Raw genomic sequence first — 9,919 nt, 5'->3', positions numbered from 1 at the left:
ACTCTCAGAAAACTTTCCAACTCACTGTTTAAAAGGCATCCACCTCGCCAGGCACAGTGGCTCACACTCGTAATCCCAGCACTTTGGGAGGCCAAGGCGGGCAGATCATGAGGTCAGGAGATCGAGACCATCCTGGCTAACACGGTGAAACCCCATCTCTACTAAAAAAAAAAAAAAATTATCCGGGCTTAGTGGCGGGCGCCTGTAGTCCCAGCTACTTGGGAGGCTGAGTCAGGAGAATGGCGTGAACCCGGGAGGTGGAGCTTGCAGTGAGTGGAGATCGCACCACTGCACTCCAGCCTGGGCCACAGAGCAAGACTCTGTCTCAAAAAAAAAAAAAAAAGGCATTCGCCTATATTATTTTCTTCTAGTATTTAATTTTTAAAAATTTAAGAAAAATACAGTATATTGCAGCTTTACTTTCAGAGTAAGCTGTGAGGTAGGGCTCTTATTGCCTTGCTTTCCCCCTCAACTGGCTACCCAGCTGCTCTCCGTTCAATAATTCATCCTTTCTCCACTCATGTGAATGTGAAATTCTGAGATGCCACTGTTTTTATACTAAAAGTACAGACACAATTAGACCTTCTTACCTTTCTCCTTAAAAAAAAAAAAAAATAGCCTAAGACCTGAAACAATACCATCCTTGAGCCAATCATTCCAAAGGAACAGATAAATATTTTTTATATTTGATATTAATTATCCAGTAATTTGGTATTAGCACACCAGTAATACTCAACACCTTTGAGTACTGTCAAGAGACTCAACACCTTTGTCCATGCTACATCGCAATCAAATTTAAGAATGTCAATTCGTTATTTAAAAATGTTAATTGTACAAACAATCCAATTACACTCTTCTTAGTTTTTTTAAAATGTACAATTAACATTTTTAAATAACTAAGAAGAGTGTAACTGGAATGTTTGCAACACAAAGGATAAATGTTTGAGGTGACGAACATCCCATTTACCCAAATGTTATTATTACACATTGCATGCTGTATCAAAATATCTCATGTAACCCATAAATATATACACCTATTATATACCCACAAAAAATAAAAGTAGTGATAAAACTGTAAACAAAAATGTCAGTTCGCTCAAAACAAAGTTGATTATCACTTTCAATCAAGGTTCGCATCTGGAAGATCGAGAACAGCACGTCAGAGTTCTCTTGGAAAAGCTCTAGGAATCCTGGGCGTCCATCGAGTTGAAGGAACATAGGATGAACCCATGGAAGGGTTCCTCAGATCTGAGGAGGGAGCCTGCCCCAAGATCCCGTGGAGCTAATGAAAACAGGTAGTAGGGGACCCTCTACAGATCTCCTCTCAGTTATTTAATTAGAGGTCCCGATTTTGAAAGATACAACTGGGATTTCAATACCCTGAGTGGTTTAGATACATCGGGAAAAATACGACAGAAAACTAGTTTCTTTACAGCCTTAGAAAAGTAAAACCCGTAATTCCTCACTCCATGAGGGCAGTATTCGAGTACGTGGGTTTCTTTTTCCCCCGACGTTCACTTGAACTTTTAAAATGCTTGCTCTGGTGGTCCACAGCACTTTCGCGCTCACTAGGCGGTACCATATCTCTCAATAGATTTACTCCCAAGTGCGGGAGACAAAGCTAGGTGGAAGGTTACTAACCCTCCACAACTCCAACCTTTACTAGCTTCCTCGGAGCAGGTGAGGCACCAGCCCCGTGAGAACACACTGAGATCTGGGGCATAGCTGTGACATGGGGTATTTCTGGCCGACATCTCACCGGGTAAGCTCCACTCGCGGGTTATCGGCTCCCTCCAAGAAGCATCTTTGACCTCCTCCCATGTAGGCCCTATTCCTACACCAATTCTCTTTCTGGAATCTCTTTGGTACCGTGTTTCATTAATCCCACAACCATATTCCCACCTATTCCCTAATAACAACAAAGTTTTAAGGTATAGGTTACCGCCGTGTCTCCCTAGCAACCGTGCCCACTAATGGTTGCCGGAAGAGGCTATAATCACGTGCTCCCAAGACTTCCGGGTTTCTAACGTGACTTCCGGTTGTCAGAATATCTCCCAGGCGCGGCGGCTGCCTAGGGGAAGCTGTGTGGTTTTAGGTCGCGGTGGCCCGGGTGGTGGTGGGCTCCGGGCGGGCTCGCGTCATCCTGCCCCCGCTGCAATGCATCCGCGGCGCCCGGACGGATTTGATGGCTTGGGCTACCGGGGCGGTGCCCGGGACGAGCAGGGCTTTGGCGGCGCTTTCCCTGCAAGGTCCTTCAGCACCGGGGCGGACCTGGGCCACTGGGTGACGACTCCCCCAGACATCCCCGGCAGCCGCAATCTGCACTGGGGCGAGAAGAGCCCCCCCTACGGCGTGCCCAACACCTCCACCCCGTACGAAGGCCCCACGGAAGAACCCTTTTCCACTGGCGGCGGCGGTGTGCAGGGGCAGAGCAGTGGTGAGAAGCATGGGGACCGACGCAGGGATCGTGGGTTAGTGGGGCCGCGGCTTGAGGCCTGCAGACCCCGGAAGCGGCGCAGAGGGTCCCGCCTCCTGTTCCTTCTCATCCTATCCCGCGCCACACCCTTTGCCCTCCTTCGTCCTCTGCCCCTGAAGCCGGCCTTCTCCTCCTTCCTCACGCAAACGAATTCTCCTGGATCAATTCCAAAAAAGACATCTGCCTTAGCTATGGGGTATATAGTAGGAATTTTTAGAGGTTTTGGTGTCTCAACTGATGGCCAGAGTTAAAAAGGAGTTTGGATTATTTACTGTTATCTGATTAACTTTGGCAGCTGTATTTTCTTGATTTAATTAATTAATGAATGTGTTTACTTGTAGTTTTGTGTTCTGAAAAGAGAAGCTTTTCAGCATAAGCAAATTTGGATTCAAACTTGGTTGTGCCACTCGTAATCTGAACAATTTAACCTCTGTGAGCCCTCAGTTTTCTCATCTTTAAGATGTGTAGAAGAATCCAGTATGGGATACATAGGCAAAAAAAAAAAAAAGTTTCCTTCCTTTTCCTTTTTAAATACCAGAGTGTTATCTGCTTTTCAGATCCCCAGTCTAGAAAGTTTCCTTCCTATAATTTTCCCTTCTGCTTTCTTTCTTCTGACCTAAAAACTACATATAAAAGTTAGAAACACCGATACAATTTCAAGATAGGAATTTGGAATCATGACATAATTATTCTCCATGGGATGTCAGAAAAGCTGCAACACTGCATAATGTACATATTTTCAACATCCTTTTTTATTGATAAAGAATAATAGCTACCTCTTTCTATTCTCCTGCAATTGTTAGAATAATAGATTAATGGTATTATTTAATATTAAATTTATTGTAGGTATCGGCTTTATTCTCATTTCCTCGACTTTGACTTGGAAATAAAATAATATTTATTCAACTAGGAAGAATAGACTTTAACGAATGCCTAGTGAGTAAATGAGGATATGAAGAAGGATAGATGACTTACCTAGCTAACTGTCATACAATTAGCTTTTTGACTCTTCGCTGTTTTTTGTTTTTTGTTTTTTCCCGTTGTATCGTACTAGTCCCAATACTAGTCCAGAAGAATACTGGAAAGGTTTTACAAGTTATAAATCAAATAATTCAAAAATGCATATACCGTTGCTACACAGTTATCTTCTTAGGCAGTAAAGTTTATGTTTTTATCTTTTCATAAGTTACGCTTTGATGGTTACAATGAGGAGGAGTTCCTTGACACAACCAGGGGTTCATTTTGCAGCCGTAACAGGTCTGTGAATGTTAATTTTGCAACAAACTTAGACACCAAAGAGATTTACACAGTAAACAAGAGTAAATCTTCCTAATACCTTCCAGAAAATGTTAGTAGCATTTTCTGTTACTGTTTGGGGATGATCTATACATATAAAAAGTGTAAGGTTGGGCGCGGTGGCTCACACCTGTAATCCCAGCACTTTGGGAGGCCGAGGAGGGCGGATCCCGAGGTCAGGAGATCAAGACCATCCTGGCTAACATGGTGAAACCACAAATTAGCCGGATGTGGTGGCGGGCGTCTGTAGTCCCAGCTACTCGGGAGGCTGCGGCAGGAGAATGGAGTGAACCCAGGAGGCGGAGCTTGCAGTGAGCTGAGATCCCACCACTGCATTCCAGCCTGGGCGACAGAGCGAGACTCCGTCCCAAAACGAAACAAAAGGGTAAAATCTAAGGTAAAATCTAAGGGTGGGTAAAAGAAGCTTTCTATTTAGCTTGTACATTTTTCTAGGGTGAACCGCGTAGTTTCCCAGGAACATGCTTAGGTGGCCTTGTTCTGATTGAAAGGGAATAGTGAGGGCAATTGCTTCATTTGAAAGAGAAGAAAGAATTGTAATTTGTGAATATTGTATTATAGTTAGAATTTAATGTCTGGTTCCCTGGGGTTGTAATAGTTCACCACTATGACTTTGAGTTTAGTCAAGAAGAAAGGCTTTTCTCTTTTGACATATGCATAGGAATGTTTCCAGCTGTGAACTTTTCCAGTAACACAACAGACATACCATCTGTAGTAGCACATACGTATCCAGTAACCTACTCCGATTAATTAAACAGCTAGCCTCAAACTATTTAAAACTTGAAGAGATGGGGAAGAAGAGAACTGTATTTACCCATTTTGGTTATCCCTAAGTACCCTTTCAAATTAATAATTTCGAGGTGCTTTACTTGCAGTTATTGGTTTAATAAATGCTCTCCATCAGTAACAGTGAATAATTAGTTTTTACAGCACAGGAGGTAAAGTCGTAGGTAAAATATCAGCTGCGGCCAACCATAGAAAATTTTTTATTTGATTGGAATCAGAAGCTGAAAACTGCTAGCCCTTAGGTTCTGTCTGCATATTTGTTTCATTAGGCCCAGACAGTGTTTTAACAATTTCTGAAATAGTTGTCCAGGACTTCAAAATTGGAAGCTTTTATATAAAATGAGAATATCTTTTTTTGAAAAAATTACAGCTTCAAAACCCTGGGCCCACACTCTCATGTGGCACCAATGAATTGGAGTTAAAGAGTAATTGTGCTTTAAAGGCTGTACACCTTGCAATTTGCCACAAACCCCAGCAGAGTCCTTCTTTCATTTAAATTATTTCCCTGGCCCCATCAGAATTTGACTTTGCGGTTTAAATGAACAGCAGGTTAATAAAATAAATTTTTAAAAATTGTTTTTAGACTAAACCTAAATATTGGTTATCAGTAATCTTATTTTTTTATTTCTTTTTTTTTTTTTTTTAACTTTAGAACAGCTGAATAGATTTGCTGGATTTGGTATTGGACTTGCAAGGTAATGTTTTATCTAAAGATGTTTAAAGCTTTTATTTAATTTAGAGTTTTTCTTTAATTTATAATATTAAATGATTATTATTGCTTCCTTTAGTTTGTTTCTTTGAAGCAACAGCTTAAATTTTGAATAATATTTTGCAGGAAAAAAAATCATTATTTAAAATATATAATTTGATAGTTTTTCCAGTAAGGATAGACTCGTCATCCAATTTTATAAACACAAAGTAATTTTGTAATGAGTATTGTAATTGTTTTCATGGGGCTATCCTAAGAATAAAATGAAGTGTAATCTTATCTCTCTCCCATCAAAAAAAGTAATTTAGAATGGGGTTCATGAAGATCAAATGACTCTGCTGATAGGAACTTTGTTCATAGGACATTTTCTGAAAGAAATAAAAATTACATGGCATTTAATGATGCCATGTAATTGACATGGCATTTCCCACATCAAACATATAGAGATCTAGTTTAATTTTATACTGTAGATATTAATATTATGTATTGTTTCCCTTACTTACCTGTTTGCAGATCTGGTTTTCATTCTTTTCATGGGTCTATCCAAAGAATAAAATGAAATGTAATCTGTCTCTCTCCCATCAAAAAAGTAATTATGCATGGAGGCTTCTCTCTAAACATTCTAATGCTTACAAGATATTTAGCAGCATAGCATCTAGATTGTGTTCATAATCAGCGTTTGGTGATAGCATTACTTTTTTTTTTTTAATATCTAACGATCATTTTAAGCAAAGCCTTTAGTCTTGATTATTGTGATCCTTAGAACCATTTTCAAAAATATTGGAATTGCACAAAGCTTACATTTCATGCCATAATGATCACTATAATTTTAAACATTTTAACCAAGAAAAATACTTTATTTGACCCGAGGGTGTTAATGTCAATATAAATAAAATCTGTTTTCCATTCTGCTGGAGTTGTTTTTTGCTTCAATATTTATAATTAAAGCTTTGATTCATTTGATAGACTATTATTACATATAAATATGTGTGTACATGTATTTATATGTCACTCTGAGACCTGAAACCCACAGCTGTAATTATTTTGTGGGGCCATTCTCAAATCAGAAATTTGATACATAAATATTAGTCAATTAAAATGGTCATTAAGAATCTTATAATTTAAGATTTATACTTAAATTTATACTTAAACCTTATCATTGAAGTGCATCAAAACCAACATTTTTAGAATGGGGTTCATGAAGATCAAATGGCTCTGCTGTTAGGAATGTTGTTCATAGGACATTTTCTGAAAGAAATAATTTGCAGCATTAAATGCCATTTAACTGATGTGTCATTTCCCACATTAAACAAACAGAGATCTAGTTTCATCTTACACTACAGACATTACTATTACATATTATGTATTGTTTCCCTTATTTACTGGTATGCAGATCTGGTTTTCATTCATTTCATATTGAATTTTGTTATGGGTAGAATCATTTGCAAACATTTCTAGACATTTTTAAAGATCTGTTTAATTTTTTTAAGAATGGAAAACAAAGTAATGCATGATTCTTCAGGCAAGAATAATTTCAGAAAGATACATGTTGTAAATTTAATTTGTCTCTGTGTAGACATACATATATATAAATTATTTTTATATAGTCTCTTTACAGAAAATGTATTGGCACATCCTTGCATTGTTCTACGCCGCCAATGTCAGGTAAATGTCATTTCTTTAATCTTTTGAAGCAATACTTCTGACCCTAATATGAAGGGCAGAACTTACATAAATGACATGAAACCAGGTAATTGTTACTTCATGTGAAATGTTCCAAACTTTTTGGTCTCAAAACCTCTTTAAAGTCTTAAAAAAATATTGAGGATCCTAAATAACTTTGGTTTATGTTAGTCATATCTGTTGATATTTACCATTTCAGAAATTAAAATTGGGAAAATTTCAATGTATCTATATAATTCATTAAAATAATACACCTATTAGTAAGATAATATATTTTTATGAAAGTATTTTGCATTTTTGCAAATATCTTTAACACCTGACATAATAGGAGAGAGCTCTCATATGCTTCTGCCGTCAATCTGTTGCATCACGTGGTTTTTGAAAGAAGCAAGGAAGTTTAATCTTGTACACATGTGTAGTTGAAAGCAGGAGAGAAGTATATTATATTCTTTTGAGATAATTGTGGGTATTCTTTGCAATTGCACCAAAACTCACTGTGTGGTAGTTTCTTAAAGGTTATTTGCATTGTGAAATCAGAAATCATTTTAGTGAACTTTTTACACTTTGTTACATTAAAAAATCCATTCAATTATACTGCATCTTGAATAGATATTTTTACTTATGCATGATTCTGTATAATTGTGCATAAGTTATTTGAAAAATATTGACCAGATGAGTTACATAGATCTTCCTGATGTTAAGACATTTGATTATAAAATATCAAAAAATCATCTTCATTAAAAATACTACTGATCTCACTAGAAAAGTCTTTAAGTATTGTCGGCTCTTGATGATGGATATAGATTTTCCAAAATTCTGAGTTTTACTTGAAAATTCAAACTTATCATTGACAATAAATACTGTTAGTTATTTTTGTTTTAATCAACAATCTCACTTTCTTTGTTTTTTAAAATATGTCTGTCCTAAGGGTGAATAGGTATAGTCTGTCAATGAGTTTTTCTAAGTAAAAATGATGTTTGTGAAAAAAGTGGCTAGTTCAGCTTGCAATTCTATCATACAAGTGCTTTCCTCATGACAGCAATCTTCCTTATGTAACACACAAGATATTAATTAGAAAGAGGATGTGTACTCAAAGGTCAAGGATTCATAAAATTAACATTTTGTTACTTCATCATCAAGGATATCCCTATATGAAGGTTGCTTTTTTCTCCCTGTGGGTAAATGAGGTGAAAAATACTGTAAGTACGAAAATACAGTTTGATAGTGCTGCCTCAATTTGTGCTAATGAGCTGGGAGTTTTACCTACCATTGCTTTTGTACCATTAGTGAAAATGAATGTCAAGACAGCAAAAAAAGCAAATGATATCTTAGTAATCATTAGGAAAATAATTTTGAACTTGTCAAGCCCCTGAAAGGGTAATGGGACTCTCAGGAGTCAGTGGACCCCACTTGCAAACTCTGTTATAACCCACTTTTTTTTTTTATTTGTTTGAGACAGTCTCGCTTTGTTGCCCAGGTTGGAGTGCAGTGGCCGGATCTCAGCTCACTGCAACCTCCGCCTCCCGGGTTCACGCCATTCTCCTGCCTCAGCCTCCCAAGTAGCTGGGACTACAGGCGCCTGCCACCACGCCTGGCTAATTTTTTCTGTTTTTTAGTAGAGACGGGGTTTCACCGTGTTAGCCAGGATGGGCTCGATCTCCTGACCCCATGATCGGCCTGCCTCGGCCTCCCAAAGTGCTGGGGTTACAGTCGTGAGCCACCGTGCTCGGCCTGTTAAAACCCACTTTCTTTGTAAAGTAATGCTTCCTATATTTGTTTGCTGTTAGAATTCAAAACAGTATAAATAATTATAAATTAATCTGTTCATGCTTAGCACTGAAAAGTGTGTATACAGAAATACCATTAAAATAGCATTGACTGTATATGCCACAGAACAGTATATTTCAGATATATATTTACATTGTAGTAATATTAACATGGAGATCCAATGGACACGTTATATATAAGTAACAAATATATTATTTTTAAATGTTTTATGAAATACCATTAGAATGTAGTACATTCTAATATTTTATTATTTCACGTAATAAATATTGTTTTGACACTCCCCCAATTGATTTCATATACCAGTCAGTTACCACGTATAGTTTGAAAAATGCTTGCCTAAAATGAACATGAGTTGGGAGATGTAATTCAATTCTTTAAGGCAATACAAATATCAAATAAGACCCTCTTTATTATATAGTCCACAGTACTGTGTGTATTATACATTGGTCTTCAGATTGTATTTATATAACCGTACATACTGTACTTTTAATAGGTTATTTAAAGCACTTTTAAGAGTAATTTTGCTCATGTGTAATTTATGTTGACTTTGGAATTAACTTTTGTTTATACTGCAATTCTACCATATATCTTTCATGGCTCTGTTATTTCTTGACAAAACATTAACAGAAAAAAATCATGAATTATCTTTTTTACAGGTTAATTACCATGCCCAGCATTACCACCTCACTCCATTTACAGTCATCAATATTATGTACAGTTTCAACAAAACTCAGGTGAGAATTTTGTCTATGGATTCTATTAAAGGTTTATATAAGTGTCATTTGGGCTTAGTAATCATTAAAGCAATAATAATTACTTTCAATTTGGTCAATAAAACATCTTAACTGTTGTAGTAAAACCAAAGTAGCACAACAATATGTTTTTGAATCTTTCAGAATTTAATTTAGCAAAAGTACAAATTAATTAGCAAAACCACAAAGAGCTGTGCTAAGATGATGTCTCTGCTGTCAAGAGGCTCATATTTATTCATGGAGACAAGATCTTAAACAGAAGATTGTGCTGTGTAAGATAAAGGCAATATTAGAAGAACAGAATGCTGTCAGAATACAAAAGAGAAGTACTTTATCAAAACTGGGCTTGGGCTCAGTGTATGCCTGGGAAAAACTTTGGGAAAAGAAAGGCCCAAATTGTGTGCTTCTTGT

General features: G+C 37.1%; 1 protein-coding gene across 1 annotated transcript in view; it reads left to right on the top strand.

Moving 5' to 3' along the window:
* Positions 1-2,037: 2,037 nt before the first annotated feature.
* The window catches only part of SLC25A46 (solute carrier family 25 member 46), a 29,259-nt gene continuing 21,377 nt past the window's right edge, over positions 2,038-9,919 (top strand). The window contains exons 1-4 of the mRNA XM_010385972.2: positions 2,038-2,437; positions 5,229-5,271; positions 6,893-6,950; positions 9,413-9,490. Coding sequence (XP_010384274.1) covers positions 2,158-2,437; positions 5,229-5,271; positions 6,893-6,950; positions 9,413-9,490 — 459 coding nt within the window. The 5' untranslated portion in view covers positions 2,038-2,157. The remainder of the gene's footprint in view (positions 2,438-5,228; positions 5,272-6,892; positions 6,951-9,412; positions 9,491-9,919) is intronic.

This window comes from Rhinopithecus roxellana, chromosome 3, assembly GCF_007565055.1.
Source record: "Rhinopithecus roxellana isolate Shanxi Qingling chromosome 3, ASM756505v1, whole genome shotgun sequence".
In the NCBI taxonomy this organism is placed as follows: domain Eukaryota; kingdom Metazoa; phylum Chordata; class Mammalia; order Primates; family Cercopithecidae; genus Rhinopithecus; species Rhinopithecus roxellana.
The sequence above is the reverse complement of the archived record's forward strand: the minus strand, read 5'-3'. Positions and strand labels throughout refer to the sequence as shown.